General features: G+C 42.7%; 1 protein-coding gene across 1 annotated transcript in view; it reads left to right on the top strand.

The window, feature by feature from the left end:
• The first annotated feature begins 5,398 nt into the window (after window positions 1–5,398).
• The window catches only part of CCDC78 (coiled-coil domain containing 78), a 30,535-nt gene continuing 13,848 nt past the window's right edge, over window positions 5,399–22,085 (top strand). The window contains exons 1-10 of the mRNA XM_070760987.1: window positions 5,399–5,596; window positions 8,751–8,882; window positions 11,462–11,548; window positions 12,654–12,833; window positions 13,707–13,883; window positions 15,815–15,868; window positions 16,006–16,094; window positions 17,378–17,456; window positions 18,221–18,346; window positions 20,409–20,602. Of these exons, the coding sequence (XP_070617088.1) occupies window positions 5,525–5,596; window positions 8,751–8,882; window positions 11,462–11,548; window positions 12,654–12,833; window positions 13,707–13,883; window positions 15,815–15,868; window positions 16,006–16,094; window positions 17,378–17,456; window positions 18,221–18,346; window positions 20,409–20,602 (1,190 nt within the window). The 5' untranslated portion in view covers window positions 5,399–5,524. The remainder of the gene's footprint in view (window positions 5,597–8,750; window positions 8,883–11,461; window positions 11,549–12,653; window positions 12,834–13,706; window positions 13,884–15,814; window positions 15,869–16,005; window positions 16,095–17,377; window positions 17,457–18,220; window positions 18,347–20,408; window positions 20,603–22,085) is intronic.

The raw sequence follows: 22,085 nt of genomic DNA, 5'->3' as shown, positions 1-22,085 counted from the left end.
TGACTTGATCGAAGTGTATAAAATCATGCATGGGATAGAAAAGGCGGATAGAGAAAAATTCTTTTCTCTATCACACAATACTAGGATGAGGGGGCCCTCCCTAAAGCTCATAGGTAAGAAAGTGAGGACAAATAAAGGGAAATATTTCTTCACCCAGTGGGTCATTGGTTTATGGAATTCCCTTCCAGAAGAGGTTGTGACAGCTGTCAGCCTGGATAGCTTCAAGGCAGGATTAGACAGATTCATGGATGCCAAGTGTATTGGTGGTTATTGAAACGGAGGTCCATGTGCCACCTCTATGTTGGTCGACGCAGGCAGGATTCCCTTGGGTCCCATTTGTTGGGGGTCAAGGGAAAGGGAGGGTCTTGCCTTCTCCTTCTGCTCAAGATCCCCATGTACAATTGGTGGGCCACTGTGTGACACAGAATGCTGGACTCGATGGGCTTTGGCCTGATTCAGCAGGGCTCTTCTTAGGTTCTTATACCGCTTCACAGTGCTTTACAGCCCTCTCTAAGCGATTTACAGAGAGTAAGAATATTGTCCCTGACAATCTGGGTCCTCATTTTACTAATCTTGGAAGGATGGAAGGCCGAGTTAACCTTGAGCCTACTGATATTCGATCTGACAAACTGCTGGCAGCTGGTGATCAGCAGAAGTAGCTTGCAGTACTGCACTCTAACCACTGCACCACCGAAACTCTCAGGACCCCAACTTGAATTAAATCAGCCACCATGAATATTACTTAGACATGCTTCTCATTTGCTCATCTTTCCATTTGATCTGACTGACATTTTTTATTATGGAATTGTTCAAATGGTCATGCAACCAAATCAAAGAGAACATGTAGCGATTTGCTTAGTTTTGGTGCAGTAATTTTACCACCATCCCAATTTTATTGGATTTAACCCAGCGTTGATCCTTCTGTTGTAAGACAGTGTGGCCGTAGATATAATTGCTTTCACCACTGTATTACACAGAAATAATTCAGGGCTGATTTATAATTACATTGTCCGCCTTACTAATTAATACTATTCAAAGGTCTGTGGGACCGTGTTAGAGAAATAACTAGATTTGGAACCAAACAGTATAATTGTTGAGAGTCAAAGAAAATTGAAGGGTTCATCTAAGGGGTCTGAAAATAAAAGTGACATGAAAATGGATAAAATAACCTCGCTGTTCAGTCTCTTTCTGCTGATTAAAAAACAAAATCCAGAAATAAGAAGGTACCAATCCATTTTTGAAAGCACACTTTCCCCCCTCAATAACCAGAAACAAAATGAACGGAGCAACTGCAAAGCAGAGAAAAGGGTTGTGGGACTTTGTAGTCAAAAGGGGATGAAAAAGGAAATCTATGGTCGGGAAAAAAATGTTTGAAAACAAACTTAAAGAGGAACAAACACATTTGTCTCATCAGCAAATCTGTCTCTTTGCTTGGGAAAAAGGTGTGGTGGGGATGATACTAATAATGATGAGAAAGAGGGAGAGAAGAAGGAAGGAAGGAAACTAATAATGATTGGAAGAAGGGAGGGAGGGAGGCAGGCAGACTACTAATAATGAGAGGGAGGAAGACAAACAAACATAGAAACATAGAAACATAGAAGATTGACGGCAGAAAAAGACCTCCTGGTCCATCTAGTCTGCCCTTATACTATTTCCTGTATTTTATCTTAGGATGGATATATGTTTATCCCAAGCATGTTTAAATTCAGTTCCTGTGGATTTACCAACCACGTCTGCTGGAAGTTTGTTCCAAGGATCTACTACTCTTTCAGTAAAAATAATATTTTCTCACGTTGCTTCTGATCTTTCCCCCAACTAACCTCAGATTGTGTCCCCTTGTTCTTGTGTTCACTTTCCTATTAAAAACACTTCCCTCCTGAACCTTATTTAACCCTTTAACATATTTAAATGTTTCGATCATGTGCCCCCTTCCCCTTCTGTCCTCCAGACTATACAGATTGAGTTCATTCAGTCTTTCCTGATAAGTTTTATGCTTAAGACCTTTCACCATTTTTTTAGCCTGTCTTTGGACCCATTCAATTTTGTCAATATCTTTTTGTAGGTGAGGTCTCCAGAACTGAACACAGTACAGTGATCCCCCGTTTATTGCGTCCCCAACCATTGCGAACAGGGTACTTCGCTATTTTTCAACCCGGAAGTCAAAATACCATCTACGCATGCGTGCCCGTGGGCACGCATGCGTAGATGGCAACCGGGAGATCAGCTGCTGGGCGGCTTCCCTGAGTCTTCCCCCTCTTGCTGGCGTCAGCGAGGAGTTTCCCCACCGCCCACGCAAACTCCTCGCTGCCGCCCGCCCACGCCATTCATTCTCGCCGCTTTCGAGCTGAGTCCGGGAGCGAATTCGCTCCCGGACTCAGCTCGGAAGCGGCGAGAATGAACGGCGTGGACAAGCCGTTCCTTGCCGTTCGTTCTCGGCGCTTTCGAGCTGAGTCCGGGAGCGAATTTGCTCCCGGACTCAGCTCGAAAGCGGCGAGAATGAACGGCGTGGACAAGCCGTTCCTTGCCGTTCGTTCTCGGCGCTTTCGAGCTGAGTCCGGGAGCGAATTCGCTCCCGGACTCAGCTCGAAAGCGGCGAGAATGAACGGCGTGGACAAGCCGTTCCTTGCCGCTTGCTATCGGCGCTTTTGAGCTGAGTCCGGGAGCGAATTCGCTCCCGGACTCAGCTCGAAAGCGCCGAGAGCCAGCGCCCCCCGGACCACCGCCTGTCTCCTGCTGCCCGGTTTAGCCAGGACACGAGCGGTGAAATGACTTGGAGGAATGTGAAGCTGAAACCGGCCGGTTTCAGCTTCCCATTCCTCCAAGTCATTTCGCACCCCGCTTTAGGGCGACAGGCGGTGGGCTGGGAGCCGCAGGCGAAAGGAGCTCGGGCATTGTTCTCTGGACCCCGCCCGCAGCCTGGAGAGGGAAAGGGCCGCGGGCGGGGTCCGGAGAACAATGCCCGAGCTCCTTTCGCCCGCAGCTCCCAGCCCACCGCCTGTCGCCCTAAAGCGGGGTGCGAAATGACTTGGAGGAATGGGAAGCTGAAACCGGCCGGTTTCAGCTTCACATTCCTCCAAGTCATTTCGCCGCTCGTGTCCTGGCTAAACCGGGCGACAGGCGGTGGGCTGGGAGCCGCAGGCGAAAGGAGCTCGGGCATTGTTCTCCGGACCCCGCCCGCAGCCTGGAGAGGGAAAGGGCCGCGGGCGGGGTCCGGAGAACAATGCCCGAGCTCCTTTCGCCTGCGGCTCCCAGCCCACCGCCTGTCGCCCTAAAGCGGGGTGCGAAATGACTTGGAGGAATGGGAAGCTGAAACCGGCCGGTTTCAGCTTCACATTCCTCCAAGTCATTTCGCCGCTCGTGTCCTGGCTAAACCGGGCAGCAGGAGACAGGCTTTGAGTTTTTGGCTGCGGGGGGAGAAGTAGGACTTTCCTAACTCCCTCGCCCCGCAGCCAAAACTCAAAGCCTGTCTCCTGCTGCCCGGTTTAGCCAGGACACGAGCGGCGAAGTGACTTGGAGGAATGGGAAGTCCAAATCGGCCGGTTTCAGCTTCCCATTCCTCCAAGTCATTTCGCACCCCGCTTTAGGAGTCAGCGGAGAACGGCGCAACTGTTTTAAAACGATCGGAGCTTTCCAATGAGTCCCGAAGACAAACGTGTCTTCGGGACTCATTGGAAAGCCGCGCGGGTGTTTTAAAAGGTCCCCGCCGACATGGGGGGCTCGCTAGCACCCCCCCAAACCTGGGTTGGGGGTTCGGGGGGTGCTAGCGAGCCCCCCATGTCGGCGACGACGTTTTAAAACAGCCCCGCCGCCCCCAATCTTCGGCTCCTCGCTAGCGCTGCGGAAGTTAAAAACATCATCTGCACATGCGCAGATGGTGTTTTTACTTCCGCAGCGCTACTTCGCGAAAACCCGCTCGTTGCGGGGGGTCCTGGAACGGAACCCTCGCAACGAGCGGGGGATCACTGTATTCCAAATGGGGTCTCACCAGCACTCTATATAGCGGGATCACAATCTCCCTCTTCCTGCTTGTTATACCTCTAGCTATGCAGCCAAGCATTCTACTTGCTTTCCCTACCGCCTGACTGCACTGCTCACCCATTTTGAGACTGTCAGAAATCACTATCCCTAAATTCTTCTCTTCTGAAGTTTTTGCTAACACAGAACTGTCAATCTTATTTTCAGTTTTGGATGTATGTGATTATTTTAGGGGGGGGGGATTTTTTTCTGAATTTTTCTTCTAGATAAGATAGATAACTAGATAGATAGATAGATAGATAGATAGATAGATAGATAGATAGATAGATAGATAGGATAGATAGGATAGATAGATAGATAGATAGATAGATAGATAGATAGATAGGATAGATAGATAGATAGATAGGATAGATAGATAGATAGATAGGATAGATAGATAGATAGATAGATAGGATAGATAGATAGATAGGATAGATTAGATAGATAGATAGATAGATAGATAGATAGATAGATAGGATAGATAGATAGATAGATAGATAGATAGGATAGATAGATAGATAGATAGATAGGATAGATAGATAGATAGATAGATAGGATAGATAGATAGGATAGATAGATAGATAGATAGAGAGGATAGATAGATAGAGAGGATAGATAGATAGATAGATAGATAGATAGATAGATAGATAGGATAGATAGATAGATAGATAGGATAGATAGATAGATAGGATAGATAGATAGATAGATAGATAGATAGATAGATAGGATAGATAGATAGATAGGATAGATAGATAGATAGATAGGATAGATAGATAGATAGGATAGATAGATAGATAGATAGATAGTCTAGATAGATAGATAGATAGATAGGATAGATAGATAGATAGATAGATAGGATAGATAGATAGATAGGATAGATAGATAGATAGATAGGATAGATAGATAGATAGATAGATAGGATAGATAGATAGATAGATAGGATAGATAGATAGATAGATAGGATAGATAGATAGATAGATAGATAGATAGGATAGATAGATAGAAAGATAGATAGGATAGATAGATAGATAGATAGATAGATAGGATAGATAGATAGATAGATAGATAGATAGGATAGATAGATAGATAGATAGATAGATAGATAGATAGATAGATAGATAGGATAGATAGGATAGATAGATAGATAGGATAGATAGATATGCCCTGAAGCTGAATTTCCTGCGGTCACCAGGCATTTTTTTTTAAAAAAAAAGTTGGATTTTTTGCATGCGCCCACGAGGCTTACCCACACAGCGTGGGAGGAAGCGAACCGGCAACGAGGTGAGTTAGAACTTCCCCTTGAACTGGTTGTATTGTTTGGTCATTTTTCTTCACCTTCTTATGAAGCTGTGAGCCACGCCTGTTAGCAACTGGAGTTGATAGCAACCCTGCCTTCACCCATCAGAACAAGGGAAAACTTCCTTCCTTGCCATTCGGTCAATCTTCTTGGGCTTCTTCCTGGATTTTACTCCCTTGCAGGCAACACTTCAGCCTCACTGCTTGGGACTCCATGGCCAAAGGGTCCGAGTACAGTGACCTCGGCACTTTCCTGGAGCAAATTCAGTCCCTCACCAATGAAAATGTAAGTAGATGAACAGGAAAAAAAAGTAAAGGGTTCAAATAAATGCTTTCCTGTCCTATTATATTGGTATTATAATAACCAAGGTCCAGGAAGGAAAAAGTCAGAACGGTTTTACACCTTTAAACTCCCATTTCCAAAAGGCTACGGCAGCTATTGGAGCTATCTATCACCTTCAAAATAATTCTGCACCATTTGGGGAGGGGGGGAACTATCTATCCTCTGTCTTTGTGTCTGTCTATCATCTCTCTCCCTCTCTCATTTATCATGTTGCTCCTTTCCCTTCTCTCTATATATATTATCCGTCCATCCATCATCATCTATCTATCTATCTATCTATCTATCTATCTATCTATCTATCTATCTATCTATCTATCTATCTATCTAGTTATCTATCTATCTATCTATCTATCTATCTATCTATTCATCCTTCCTTCTTTCCTTTCTTTCTCTTTCTTTCTATCATCTATCTATCATCTCTATGATCATCTCTCATTCCTTCTTTCCTTTCTCTCTCTCTCTATATTCTTTCTGTCCGTCCATCCACCCATCTTTTGTTATCGTGTGGGAACCAAAGCTGGATGCAGTACTCTAGATGTGGTTTTACTAAGGCTTTATAGAATGGTATTAGACTCATTTATGCCACCAGGCTGGGACTGATTAGACCTTAGACCCTGGCCCATGAATGATCGTATGGTTGCTGTATGAATGGGTGTGATTGATTTTAATATAACTAGGGATTTTAGATAGTTTATGTAATTTTAATTTCATTGGATCTAATTTATCCGAACTTACGGTTTTTATATGTTGTAAGCTGCATAGAAATCCAACAAACAAGCAAACAAACGTCCATGTCTCATCAACACTCCGTGGCCTGCACTGGCTGCCGATCAGTTTCCGGTCACAATTCAAAGTGTTGGTTATGACCTATGAAGCCCTACATGGCATCGAACCAGAATACCTCCAGGACCGTCTTCTGCTGCATGAATCTCAGTGGCCAATTAGGTCCCACAGAATTGGCCTTCTCCGGGTTCCATCAACTAAGCAATGTTGTCTGGCGGGGCCCAGGGGAAGAGCCTTCTCTGTGGTGGCCCCGGCCCTCTGGAACCAACTCTCCCCGGAGATCAGAACTGCCCTCACCCTCCTCGCCTTTCGCAAGTTGTTGAAAACTCACCTTTGCCGCCCTAACTACTGCTTTATGTATGGTTTGATTGGGTTGTGTGATTATTTTATTATAAGGGTTTTTTAAATTGTTTTTTTAAATATTGGATTTGTACATTGTTTATAATTGTTGTGAGCTGCCCCGAGTCTTCGGAGAGGGGTGGCATACAAATCTAATAAATTGTTGTTATTATTATTATTATTATTATTATTATTATTATTATTATTATTTAATTAATTAAACAAGTAACTACCTCCCTTGATCTGATTGTATCAAGTTGCCAGAATTAAAGTCTTCTCCAAGGCACCGTGCGCTTCCATCTGCCGTTTTGTACGGCAAGTACAAGGGAACTCCAGCCACTGAAAGATTTTATTATTATTATTATTATTATTTATTAGATTTGTATGCTGCCCCTCTCCGTAGACTTGTGGCTCAGGAAAGGTGGAGACTGAGGGACACATGCTCCTGAGATGCTCCTTCTACTCTGACATTAGGAGAAAGCATATTTTACCACTTATTGCGGGATATCCTGGCCTCTCGGACGTTGCCTATTTCCAGTGGCTGTTTGGGGATGAGCAGGCCAGGATTATGGCACAGGTGGCCAGATTCTGCGTGGCAGCAGCGGGGATTCGTCGCAAATGTGTGCCTTCATAGCGAAATATGTACATCTCTTGTATAGTTACGATGGGTCAATCTTGGTTGCTCAGCCAAAAGTCCTGTTTCCTGTTCTTTTTCCCTTTAATTATTATTAATATTATATTGATGGTCTTTGACCGTAAATAAAATGTATTATTAAGTCTTCTACAAGACTTCTATCTGGGACTCGACCAACTAGTAACTAACAATACCAGACTTGATAACTGTCTGGATCTCATCTTCTGCAACAGCAAAAGTGCAATATATGGCTTACAAATAACAGAACCATTTTCCAATAGCGACCACAGCATGATAAACTTCAGTCTCAACCTAAGCCATACCATGATCCACCAAAATAATACAACACCTAAATTCAATTTCAAAAAAACGAACTGCGAACTCATTGAAGCCCACTTCTCAACATTAAACTGGAAAACTCTATTCTCTGAATGCTACACTACTGATGACTTCTACAACACATTCCTACTCAAAATGAAAATTATCATCAGACTTCATGTACCTCTAACATGTACCAGAAACAAAAAAAATAACCTCCCCATCTCAATAAGAAAATTACAAACAAGAAAAAAATCTCTCTGGAGGAAAAACAAAAAAGGACAAGTTTCCATCCCCAAACCCCCAACACTTTACCCTTAGATTATCCACAGTTGACCTATCCAGATTCCTAAGAGGTCAGTAAGGGGCGAGTACAAGTGCACTAGAGTGCCTTCCGTCCCCTGTCCTATTGCTCTCCTATATCTCCTATACCTTTCTTCTATTCCTATATCTCTTCTTCTATTCTTTCATTGATATGTTCTATTACTATATCTTCTTTTCTATTCTTTCCTAGATATATTTTACTATGAGTATCTCCTCTATAACCTTCATCATGTATTTTACTGTGTGTGTGTGTGTGTGTGTGTGTGTGTGTGTGTAGCTAGCTGATGAGGCCTAATAAGGCCGAAATGGGACCATCCTAGTCTCCCTTAATTTTAAAATTCCAGCTAAAAAAACATTTAACACATACAGAATATAGTTGTCGGCTATAAATATATTAACTGCCTTGTAGTGGTCCTGGGTCGGGCCTAGAGGCAAAAAGGAGCTGTGACGTTCCTTAAATATACCAGGGTGATCCGACATAAGAAAAACATATAGCCCCTCCCTGGTACAGAGCTGGAAGGATTCAGATCTGATAGCTCTAACTGTTAGCTCTCTGCTTTACAATGCAGAGTTCACCAGATCGAATCCCAGTAAAGAAAGGGTGTGGCTAGCTGATGAGGCCTAATAAGGCCGAAATGGGACCATCCTAGTCTCCCTTAATTTTAAAATTCCACCGAATCTCCCTTTCCCCTCACTCAGGTTCAGCTGCAAGATCGAAACGAAAGGCTATACAGCAAGCTGGGAGAACTGCAGGAGAGGCTGGGACAGTTGGCAATCTCCAAGGCGGATCTGTCCTCCAGGTTGATCCACAGTGAAGAGGAGAAGCTCAAGGTAACAGCAGGACAAATTTGAGGCTCTGTTGCTGCCCCGGAGAGAAGCAAGAAGCATTTGGTCCTTTCCTCCTTGGTCCAAGGCACTTGGTCCTTCAATATTAGGCCAACGTGCCTACCACCCCTGCCCTATGTTTCTCTCTTATTAGTACCAATATCGTGTATATAAAGAATGTTATTTCTTTGTATACTACCAATACCAATACGTACTTGACAAAATAAAAATTAAAAAAAATGTAAGTTACATAGACCACTGTTTGTAAGTCAAACCTATTTTGCTCCTGGGTTGTCTCAAAATAGTAGTCACGCTATGCACACTCTGACAAAATACTAAAAAAGTCCGTCATGCATAGAAACATAGAAGATTGACGGCAGAAAAAGACCTCATGGTCCATCTAGTCTGCCCTTATACTATTTCCTGTATAAAAACATAGAAACATAGAAGATTGACGGCAGAAAAAGACCTCATGATCCATCTAGTCTGCCCTTATACTATTTCCTGTATAGAAACATAGAAACATAGAAGATTGACGGCAGAAAAAGACCTCATGTTCCATCTAGTCTGCCCTTATACTATTTTCTGTATAGAAACATAGAAACATAGAAGATTGACGGCAGAAAAAGACCTCATGATCCATCTAGTCTGCCCTTATACTATTTTCTGTATAGAAACATAGAAACATAGAAGATTGACGGCAGAAAAAGACCTCATGATCCATCTAGTCTGCCCTTATACTATTTCCTGTATAGAAACATAGAAACATAGAAGATTGACGGCAGAAAAAGACCTCATGATCCATCTAGTCTGCCCTTATACTATTTTCTGTATAGAAACATAGAAACATAGAAGATTGACGGCAGAAAAAGACCTCATGATCCATCTAGTCTGCCCTTATACTATTTCCTGTATAGAAACATAGAAACATAGAAGATTGACGGCAGAAAAAGACCTCATGATCCATCTAGTCTGCCCTTATACTATTTTCTGTATAGAAACATAGAAACATAGAAGATTGACGGCAGAAAAAGACCTCATGTTCCATCTAGTCTGCCCTTATACTATTTCCTGTATAGAAACATAGAAGATTGACGGCAGAAAAAGACCTAATGGTCCATCTAGTCTGCCCTTACACTATTTTCTGTATAGAAACATAGAAACATAGAAGATTGACGGCAGAAAAAGACCTCATGGTCCATCTAGTCTGCCCTTATACTATTTTCTGTATAGAAACATAGAAACATAGAAGATTGACGGCAGAAAAAGACCTCATGATCCATCTAGTCTGCCCTTATACTATTTTCTGTATAGAAACATAGAAACATAGAAGATTGACGGCAGAAAAAGACCTCATGTTCCATCTAGTCTGCCCTTATACTATTTCCTGTATAGAAACATAGAAGATTGACGGCAGAAAAAGACCTCATGATCCATCTAGTCTGCCCTTACACTATTTTCTGTATAGAAACATAGAAACATAGAAGATTGACGGCAGAAAAAGACCTCATGGTCCATCTAGTCTGCCCTTATACTATTTTCTGTATTTTATCTTAGGATGGATATATGTTTATCCCAGGCATGTTTAAATTCAGTTACTGTGGATTTATCAACCACGTCTGCTGGAAGTTTGTTCCAAGGATCTACCACTCTTTCAGTAAAAATAATATTTTCTCATGTTCCTTTTAATATTTTTGATCTTTGCAGAAGATCACATTCAACTTTTTCTAGGGCTATGTACAACAAGCGTTCTGGTTTTAAGGGAGCAACGTAGGGGATGAATTTGAATGATGGTGGTGGCCTAGAGATGGAGCTCTCACCTCATAATCATGAGGTTGTGAGTTCTATCCCAGGTAGAGACCAATGTTCCTCTCTCTGGGCTCGATGAGAATATATCTGCCGAATATAACTTCACATTGGTGACAGGAAAGGCATCCAGGCAGGAAACATCCAGCTTCATTCCATTGCCCAGACTCCACTCCGCAAGGGATTATGGGGGTTAAGCCTAAAACACAATCTAAGTATTGCCCACAAAATCATATGCTGCAACGTCCTGCCTGTCAATGACTACTTCAGCTTCAACCGCAACAACACAAGAGCACGCAACAAATTCAAACTTAGTATTAATCGCTCCAAGCTTGACTGTAAAAAATATGACTTTAGCAATCGAGTTGTCGAAGCGTGGAACTCATTACCGGACTCAGTAGTGTCAACCCGTAACCCCCAACATTTTCTCCCTTAGACTCTCCACGATTGACCTCTCCAGGTTCCTAAGAGGTCAGTAAGGGGCGTACATAAGTGCACTAGCCTGCCTTTCGTCCCCTGTCCAATTGTCTCTCCTTATCTCATATATCATATATCTTTTCTTCCTTTCATATATCTTCTCCTCTACCTTTATATCTTTTCTTTATATATAATACTTAATGTCTATCCTCTTCAATATGTACTGTGTATTGGACAAAATAAATAAATAAATAAACAAACAAACAAATAAATAAATAAATAAATGGAGATATATGGGACAAATCTTTGCTGCTTTTTATCCCCAGGTGTACAAAGTAAACTTGATGTATCTGTTTTCATAGATTTCCAAAGACTTTGTCGATTTCCAGATCGAAACTAATAAAAAGAGAGAACAACATGAAGCTGAGAACTTTGAACTGAAGAATCAGGTATATCATCTTTCGTAGCAGACTTAACCATATTTTTCAGAGTATAAGACGCGTCTTAGTTTTTGGGGAAGAAAATAGGGAAAATAATCTGCTTACCAGGTATTCATCTGACTAGCGTCCTTAGGCAGCACATTATTTTATCCCCTGATTAGGGCTTCAAAAAAACTTTATTCGGAGAGAGAAACAATGAAAGAGCTTGCAAGTCAGTAAGAGCTGAGAACATCATTAGCACCTGGAAAGAAACATTCAGAGCAAATAGAGCAATGCAAAAAACCCTGCAAAGATTTAGGGCTTGGAAAATATTATTCGCAGAGAGTAACAATGAAAGTGCTTGCAAACTGGTAAGAGCTGGGAACATTGTTAACACCTGGTTAGGTCTGGAAAGAAACTTATTCGAAGCAAGTTAGAGCAATGAAAAAAAACCCTGCAAAAACTTAGGGCTTGGAGAACATTATTCGCAGAGAGTAACAATGAAAGTGCTTGCAAGCTGGTAAGAGTTGGGAACATTGTTAGCACCTGGTTAGGTCTGGAAAGAAACTTATTCGAAGCAAGTTAGAGCAATGAAAAAAACCCTGCAAAGACTTAGGGCTTGGAAAACATTCTTTTCAGAGAGTAACAATGAAAATGCTTGCAAACTGGTAAGAGCTGGGAACATAGTTAGCACCTGGTTAGGTCTGGAAAGAAACTTATTCGAAGCAAGTTAGAACAATGAAAAAAAAACCTGCAAAGACTTAGGGCTTGGAAAACATTCTTTTCAGAGAGAAACAGTGAAAGAGCCTGCAAGGTAAGAGCTGGGGCTGAAAAGAAAGAGGCTACATTCAGAGTTTAAGACACACCCAAATTATCAGCCTCTTTTAGGGAGGAAAAAGTTGTGTCTTATATTCTGAAAAATATGGTAATTATTGCACCTTTATAAATTGACACTTGATTCCCTCGCCCCATTTCCAGCTGACTTCTGTGTCCACTTAACACATTTCTCCCTCTATGATCCAGTTGCTCCATGGGAAATGTTGGATTTAAAATGTGTTCTACTTTCCTATTCCCATTCTTGATCCAGGCTTATTTTTCAGCCTACATTTCTCTCTCTCTGGATTTACTTTCTCAGATCTTGGACTTGGAGAATCGTATTCTGGAGACTGAGCTCCGTGATGAGAGGACCGCTGGGGAACGTGATGCTTTGCAGGAACGCCTGCACACCTTGGAGAATGACCACAAGGAGCTGGGGAATGAGTGCCTTGCTTTGAAGAGCAACTACCTTGTGTTGGGCAAGGAGCATGAACAGGAAGTATGAATGGCTCATGAGTAATCCTTCACCTGCTTCAGACACTAGGCAACTATCAGGTTCCAAAACCCAAGAAAGACGTGTATGTTTCTTCCAAGCAGGTTATTGTTCTTCATCTATAGACAGAATCGTGCCAAACTGAAGCTAGCCAACACCTACATAAAGCATATACCATGAGAGTTACCGGTATTAGGGAGGAGCTGTCTTCACCCTCTCATACAAACTGTCAGAACTGAGTTGTATCTTTCTTCATTTCATTTCATTTCATTTTATTGGATTTGTATGCCGCCCCTCTCCGTAGACTCGGGGCGGCTAACAACAGTGGTAAAAACAACATGCGACAATCCAATACTAAAGAAGCTAAAAACCCTTATTTTAAAACCAATCATACATACAAACGTATCATACATAAATTGTGGAAGCCTAGGGGGAAAGAATATCTTAATTCCCCCATGCCTGACGACAGAGGTGGGTTTTAAGAAGCTTGCGAAAGGCAAGAAGGGTGGGGGCTATTCTAATCTCTGGGGGGAGTTGGTTCCAGAGGGCCAGGGCCACCACAGAGAAGGCTCTTCCCCTGGGTCCCGCCAAACAACATTGTTTAGTTGACTGGACCCGGAGAAGGCCAACTCTGTGGGACCTAATTGGTCGCTGGGATTCGTGCGGCAGAAGGTGGTCCTGGAGATAACCTGGCCCGGTGCCATGAAGGCCTTTATAGGTCATAACCAACACTTTGAATTGTGACCGGAAACTGATCGGCAACCATACCCAGAGCCCAGAAGGAAAAAAAAATCATAATTTTTCTACCGATTCTGCGTACTTGACCATACCCATAGGAGCCCATCAGTGACTGTATTTATCCACTCTCTCATTTGTTAGGTCTCTAAGAATGAAGAACTGAGCAGGGAGTTACTGAACTTGGTTAAGGCCAAGTGGGAGCATCTGCACTACTTCCAAACCAAGAGCAGGGACCCCCAGTCTGAACCTGAAGAACCATCTGCTGAAGTCGAGCGGGTGCGAACCTTGGTCCATCACCTCTCTGCCCGAAAAGTCAAGGTATCTGCCTTCTTTGTCCTTCTCTTTGTTGTGAACAAACTGTTCACATCACCACGAAGATGTCTTTGGACAGTGCTCTTTGACTTAGAAATTGTTCTGCCTGACTGAGCTCAGGCGATTAGTAACAGTCCAAGGAAAAGAAATCAAACACACACGTGCTCTTCTAATCAGCAAACATGTATTAAACAAACAAAAGAGGGTTAACAAAAACAGTCCTTAGTGTCAATAATAAACGATAGTGCAAGGCGTAAATCAGCCCAAATACAAAACACAGGAAAAAGCAAACAAAGACAATCTGCATGGAGCAGAAACGTTTCAGGAGTCCTTTGAATCTTGGAGACTTGCGAGCAAACAGCAAGTCCCAGAGATTTCACCTCCCACGTGCCAGAAAAGGCTGGGTTGAAATCCAAAGGCACGGAACAGAAACTTCAGAGCAGGAACCACAAAGTAACACAGATAAACAGCCACAGTTTGCCTTGTGCCTCTGTTCCCTTTTATACCTCTAGCCCTCATTAAGGGAACCACACCCAGCCCTCAATATAAGAACCACACCCAGCCCAGGTGCTACTCTGATCACTGATAATAGTCCTTTAATTGAGCCCTCCTTTGCATAGCTCTTCGGCTACGCATGTCTATGAATTGGTTTGCAGAGGAATCCAAGGAAGATAGACTGTCTGAGTGACTGCATGCCAAATCCCCTGGGCTGTCTGCTGGGTCCTGCGTGCTGTCTGCCAACTCCTCTGAACCAGTGGCCTCATCCTCATGGCTGTCTGCCATGTCTTCCTGGCTGTCAGCCAGGCTTTCGCACTCACTTTGTGCCGCATCTCTCCCATCTGTGGGAGCAACGGCTGGCCCAAGCCCAAACACAACAGAAATGGTGATTGATTGATTGATTCAATTTTTATGCTACCCTTTTCCTTAGACTCAGGGCTGCTTACAACATGTTAGCAATAGCACTTTTTAACAGAGCCAGCCTATGCCCCCACAATCCGGGTCCTCATTTTACCCACCTCGGAAGGATGGAAGGCTGAGTCAACCTGGAGCCGGCGATGAGATTTGAACCACTGACCTACAGATCTACAGTCAGCTTCAGTGGCCCTGCAGTACAGCACTCTACTTGCTGTGCCACCCCAGCTCATGAGATGAGCACCGCCCCCTAGAGCTGGGAACGACTAGCACATATGTGCGAAGGAAACCTTTACCTTTAATTGGTACTTGAAATGGTTTAAGGTTCTTACTCAAGCAAGAGGTTGGACTAGAAGACCTCCAAGGTCTTCCTTCCAACTCTGCCATTGTATTATTTTTTATTTATTTTTTATTTATTCTTTGTCCAATATACAATACATATGTAAGAGAATAGACATTAAGTAATATATATAACGATAGAAAGTAAAAAGAAGAGAAGTAGATGGGAGGGAGAAAATATATATGATATAAGAGATAAGGAGAGAATATTCTTTGTTGTTGGGTCCTACGAGAGGTGGAATAGGTCTGGAGTCGTTAAGTTTGTTGTTGACAAAGTTGTAGATTTGGTGCGTAGGAGGTTTTCCTCTTGTTCACTGTAATAGTTGAGACATTCTACTTTTATTTGTTGGCATATGCTTCTGTAGTGGCTTTTAAAGTTGGTTACTGGGCCTTTTTTGTTTTTACGCCAGAGGGATCTTTTTTTGGTTTGTAGTTTCTTTATCGAGACTGGTACGTTATTTTTTTGTTTTCTTCTAGGAGAGGTGAGTGGAACATGCAGGTCTATAAGTCTATTAATTTGGTGTAAGAACGTGTTGTAGAGGTCATCAATGGTGATGCAGTTAGGGAACAAGGATTGCCAATTAATAAATGAGAGATTCTGTATTCTTCAATTGGATTGTAAGGAGGTCCTGTGTTGATTCCATGTACTATATTAACCGTTTGGATGCATGCTTGGTTTCTTTTAGCCCGAAGATATGGTGGTAGCTTCAGAAGAAGAACGTCAAAAATTGGAGAAAAGTGTGAGTTGAATAGCACGGCCACTACATTCCCCAAATGATGGAGTTTATAATCTGAATTCACCAGACTGAAAATATTTAGGATGAGCAGTGATGAAGATGCATCACTCGGTCTGAATGATTGTTTCCCCCTCCAACAGTTACTTGGAAACCAAGGCCGCGTCACTGAAGAGATGGAAAAAATGAGAGAAATGCACAGTTCCCAGCAACAGAAATTGGAGGAGAGAATGTGAGTAAGATCTCTCCATACCCGAGTCCTAATTAAACCAACTGAGAATGTGTGTATTGCAGATTTTAGCTGTCCAATTGTTTTCAAGGGAATTCAAGGATTGGAAACTTGCTTATGTATCAAGTCAACTTGTCTCTAAAGGAATTTTCTTAGTATGTCCAAGGCCTTCTTTTTCTCTCCCAAAATGGATAGATGTTGTCACTGTTGTGATCCCTTCTTCCTTTTTAATCATATATCATCCTCTTCTTTTGGCTTGGTGTCTGAAGAAAAGCAGGAAAATATACTGTAGGTGGACATCTCAAATGCTTCACCCAATACAAGGAGGAAGAGGAAGAGGAGGCTCAAAAGTACCATAAAAAGTCAGCAATACAAGAGAAACAAGGAACAGAACTTGAGTTCAGAACCATGGAGAGCAGCCCTAGAGGTTGAATTGAGAGAGGTTATTCCAGCTCTCTCCCTCTTGGAATTACTAATTGAGATTTGATAGCTGAACTTCTTTGAAGTTCTATTTCTCAAATACTACAGCTAATACCCCTTTCCTGCCAACCTCTTCCAGGTCCAAGATTGGCGATATGATCAGTAGGCTAGAGAAGGCTTGTTAGTTGGCTACACAATTTGGAGATCCATTCTGCTAACTGCAAGCTCCAAATCAGAGGAGATTGGCAGTTTGAGTCACGATCATTGGACAACTGTATTCCGAAGACTTGCAAAATTTATTTATTTGTTTATTTATTAGATTTGTATGCTGTCTCTCTCCGAAGACTTGGAGATGAAGGAATAGGTTCACATTTTCATGTGAATGGCAGACATATATGTAGTTCCTGCCCACCCATTGATCTGGTTAAAACATACTGCACAGGAAACAAGAAAGAACCAGACTGAAGCAGATGTAGACCTCCTCACCAAAGATCATATGAAACAAGAATGTATCACATCTTTGAGTGAAGGTTCTAAGTCATCCAAGCCAAGTTTGTCCTAAAGATGCTTTTTCAAAAGGCAATTGGGTTTGTTTTTCCTTGATGATGATCAGTAGTGGCGGAAAAATCCACAGTAACTGAATTGAAACATGCCTGGGATAAACATATTATTATTATTATTATTATTATTATTATTATTTATTTATTGGATTTGTATGCCGCCGCTCTCCGTACACTTCATCCTAAGATAAAATGCAGGAAATAGTATAAGGGCAGACTAGATGGACCATGAGGTCTTTTTCTGCCATCAATTTTCTATGTTTCTATGTATGTGCAATACTTTTATGCTATTTTTGGTGTCTCCAGGATCACCATGGGCAAGGAACTGCAGGAAGCCAAGAAAGCAATTCGGCAAACGCAGCATAAACTGGCTGAAGAGTCAGCGGTGAGAATCGATCGGTCCTGCTTTGCATGCAAAGGGACGGTACAGTAATGGTATGTGGGAATGGCCTTGGGAGACAGGAGGCAGAGTCGGAGACTGGAAAACCACCATGTAAAAGGTATCTCAGCTAAGAAAAGGGCCTGTGGGACCTTATTGGTCGCTGGGAGTTATACGGCAGAAGGCAATCCAGAAGATATTCTGGCCCTGTTCTATCCCAGGGTCACTCAGATTGAAACAAAGGCGACAACCCACAATTTAAGCATCGAATCACACTTTTTATATGAAAAGCCACATTTACAAGCAAAAGAGGAAAGGGCCAAGGGAAGGGCCTTCTCTGTGGTGGCTCTGGCCCTCTGGAATCAACTCCCCCCAGAAATTCATACTGCCCCCACCCCTCCCAGCCTTAAAAATACACCTCTGCCGAGAAACTTAGAATCATTGAATTTTAACAACTACCTTGGGCCTATGATTGAATTGATAATGTATGCTAGCATGAAATGTGGATGATTGGTTTTTAATTGAATTAGGGGTTTTAGAATATAACTCTTGTGATTTTTAAATATGATTTTAAATATGATGTTTTTTAGTATTTTAAATGTTAGATTTCTCACATGTTTTGTATTTGTCTTGTTATAAGCTGCCTTAAGTCTCAGGAGAAGGGCGGTGTAGAAATATATTGAATGAATGAATGAATGAATGAATGAATGAATGATTGGATGGATGGATGGATGGATGAATAAATGAATGTTTCTCTCCTGGGGCTACAGATATTGCTGTCCTCCCAAGGCCATCTTCAAGAGGTTGAATCTGAGAATTCCAGGCTACAGTTACAACTCAAAGAGCTAAATGAGGAGTACCGCTCGCGCCTTGTTCAGTACATCACTGATTTGGCGGTAAGCATTTTTTCATTGAGGGCGTGTGTGATTCCCGATGCCCCTCTTAACTTCCTTCGCCCCATTAAAACAATCCAAATCAGGAGCCAGCCAAACACTGGCAGACTCGAAAGAAAACCACCCCACATTGGGGCGCCATGGAATAAGTAGGAGTATAAGACGCACCTTAGATTTGGGGGGAGGAGAATGGGAAAAAATTAATCTGTCTAGCAGGGATTCATCTGGCTAGTCTTTAATCTGGTCAGCTTCAGCACATTAATTGTGAGCCCATGTGCTTGCTTTTTATCACCTGGCTGGGGATAAAAAACAGCCTCTAAAACATTCCACTTCTCGCTCTCTTCAGAGACAGAAACAATGAGAAAATCAGGCAAAGGGAAAATCGCTTGGCTAGCAAAGCACAGAGGATTGCTTCACTCACTCATTAGCATCTCATTAGGGCTGAAAAAAAAGGCAGATTGCTTGCTAGCAAAGCACGGAAAAAACTGCATTCCGATTAATTTTCAGCCTCTTTTGCGGAGAGAAAGGTGCGTCTTATACTTTGAAATACAGTGATACCTCGTCTTACGAACCCCTCTTCATACAAACTTTCCGTGATACGAACCCGGTACTTAAGATTTTTTTGCCTCTTCTTCCGGACGATTTTCACCTTACGAACCCGAGCCACCACCGCTGGGATGCCCCACTTCCGGACTTCCATTGCCAGCCGAAACGCGGGGATTCCCCTGAGGCTCCCCTCACTGGGAAACCCCACCTCCGGACTTCCATTGTCAGCTGAAGTGCGGGGATTCCCTTGAGGCTCCCCTCACTGGGATTCAAAGCAGCGCCGGCAAAAATGAAGGGAATCCCTTCATTTTTGCCGGCACTGCTTTGGTTGGCAACGGAAGTCCAGAGGTGGGGTTTCCCAGCAAGGGGAGCCTTAGGGGAATCCCCGTGCTTCGGCTGGCAATGGAAGTCCGGAGGCGGGGATTCCCAGCGGTGCAAGGCAAAAGGGGTGACTTTTGGGATGGGGTTGCACGCATTATTGGCTTTTACACTGATTCCTATGGGGAAAATTGCTTCATCTTATGAACTTTTCATCTTACAAACCTGGTCACGGAACGAATTAAGTTCGTAAGACAAGATATCACTGTATAATATGTAATATATATATATTACATATTATATTTTATAATATAATATATATATAATATATAATAAGCAACTGTGTTCTCTTTGCTGATGATATTAAACTATTTAATCCCATCGACAAAAGGACCTTGACCATGTAGCAGAATGGTCTAAACCCTGGCAACTTCAAATCTCCACCAGTAAATGCTCTGTCTTACACATTGGTAAAAAGAATCAGAATACTAAATATATACTTGGAGGAAATGAACTTGTAGACGACCCTGTCAAAGCCCTCGGAGTACTCATATCCAATGACCTAAGTCCTAGAGCCCACTGTAACAACATTGCATAAAAAGCATTAAGAGTTGTCAATCTAATCTTACGTAGCTTCTTCTCTGGTAACATCAAACTGCTAACCAGAGCTTACAAAACATTTGTCAGACCAATTCTAGAATACAGCTCACCTGTATGGAACCCACATGGCATATCAGACATTAATGCAATTGAGAGTATCCAGAAATATTTCACAAGAAGAGTCCTTCACTCCTCCACCCCAACAAAAATACCTTACTCCACCAGACTAGTCCCACCTCAGGTATAAGTGAAATATGAAAAATGAGTTCTAGTCCCACCTTAGGTATAAAAGACAGCTTGTTGGTTTGGGCCATTCACCAGAAGATGGCGAGTTCTAGTCTCGCATTAGGACTGAAAAGCAGCTGGTGACTTTGAGCTGGTCCATCTCTTGAGTCCAGCCCACTTCACAGGGTGGTTATGGGGAAAATAAGAAGAAAGGGTACTAGATATACTGTCTGCCCTGAACTAATTAAAAATGATAAAGGTGGGATAAAAATCTAATCAACAAACAAATTTTAAAAAACCAAGCTGATGGGTCAGTAAGTAGTTAATGCTAGGGTGCCCAATTCTGTAGCCTCACCAAATGGATTTGTATCTCCAGGAATACACCGATAGTAAATCATCTACAGCTAAAAAGGATCCCACTCAAATGAAGCGTTTCGTGGACAGCATGCTGAAAGACATCCGGGCTTCCTATAAATCTCGGGAGGAACAGCTGGCTAGAGCTGCTCGTGGTTACAAGAAGCGCATACAGAATTTGGTCAAGAAGCATGAGGGTCTACTCATTGCCTACAGGTGAGAGGCCAAGGTGGAGGACAGCAAACCCCAGAACCTAGACGGAGACCCAAGACTTTGGGATGTTGCATCTTCTACATACTTAGCCCTGTGGAGTCCTCCGTACTCTCTGTGCTAATTTGTTTCCTTACAGTCATCCAGTGAAGGGTTGCAAAAAAAATTTACTACCACAATCTGGGTGTGGCTTATTGTGTGGGTGTGGCTTGATGGTCATGTGACCAGATGGGGGTGGCTTAAAGGTCATGTGACTGGGTGGGAGTGGCTTACCGACCAAGCTTCAGGGTGGGGAATTTGTAGTGGATGGGACATTTTATTCTATTCTTTATTCTATTTTTTATTCTATTTTTAAATTTACCTATTCTGATTTTATGTATGGTGGGACTGGTCTCTGGGTGTCACACGACTTTCGTTGCCAATGACAATTCGTTGTTTTGACAATGACAATAAATTTATTATTATTATTATTATTATTATTATTATTATTATTATTATTATTATTATTATTATTATTATTATTATTAAGCTGTTTTCAAATAGGTGCCTGGACTCTTTTTCAGTTGATGAAGTCAACTGTTTAGTTTAGTTTAATTTATTTAGATTTGTATGCCGCCCCTCTCTGAAGACTCGGGGCGGCTAACAATAATAAAAAACAATGTAACAAATCTAATATTAAAAAGTAATCTAAAGAACCCCAATTTAAGAGACCAATCATACCAACAAACATACCATGTATAAATTCTATGAGCCTAGGGGGAAGGGAGAAAAAATTTTCAATTCCCCCATGCCTGACAACAGAGGTGGGTTTTAAGGAGCTTGCGAAAGGCAAGGAGGGTGGGGGCAACTCTGATATCTGGGGGGAGCTGGTTCCAGAGGGTCGGGGCCGCCACAGAGAAGGCTCTTCTCCTGGGGCCCGCCAAATGACATTGTTTAGTCGACGGGACCCGGAGAAGGCCAACTCTGTGGGACCTAACCGGTCGCTGGGATTCGTGTGGCAGGAGGCGGTCCCAGAGATATTCTGGTCCGGTGCCATGAAGGGCTTTATAGGTCATAACCAACACTTTGAATTGTGACCAGAAATTGATCGGCAACCAGTGAAGATTGCGGAGTGTTGGAGTAACATGGGCATGCCTTGGGAAGCCCATGATTGCTCTCGCAGCTGCATTCTGCACGATCTGAAGTTTCCGAACACTTTTCAAAGGTAGCCCCATGTAGAGAGCGTTACAGTAGTCGAGCCTCGAGGTGATGAGGGCATGAGTGACTGTGAGCAATGACTCCCGGTCCAAATAGGGCCGCAACTGGTGCACCAGGCGAACCTGGGCAAACGCCCCCCTCGCCACAGCTGAAAGATGTTTCTCTAATGTGAGCTGTGGATCGAGGAGGACGCCCAAGTTGCGGACCCTCTCTGAGGGGGTCAATAATTCCCCCCCCCAGGGTAATGGATGGACAGATAGAATTGTCCTTGGGACAATTGTTTGGTCTGGAG

The sequence above is a fragment of the Erythrolamprus reginae genome, chromosome 9 (genome assembly GCF_031021105.1).
Source record: "Erythrolamprus reginae isolate rEryReg1 chromosome 9, rEryReg1.hap1, whole genome shotgun sequence".
Classification (NCBI taxonomy): domain Eukaryota; kingdom Metazoa; phylum Chordata; class Lepidosauria; order Squamata; family Dipsadidae; genus Erythrolamprus; species Erythrolamprus reginae.
This window is presented reverse-complemented; position numbering and strand designations above follow the sequence as displayed.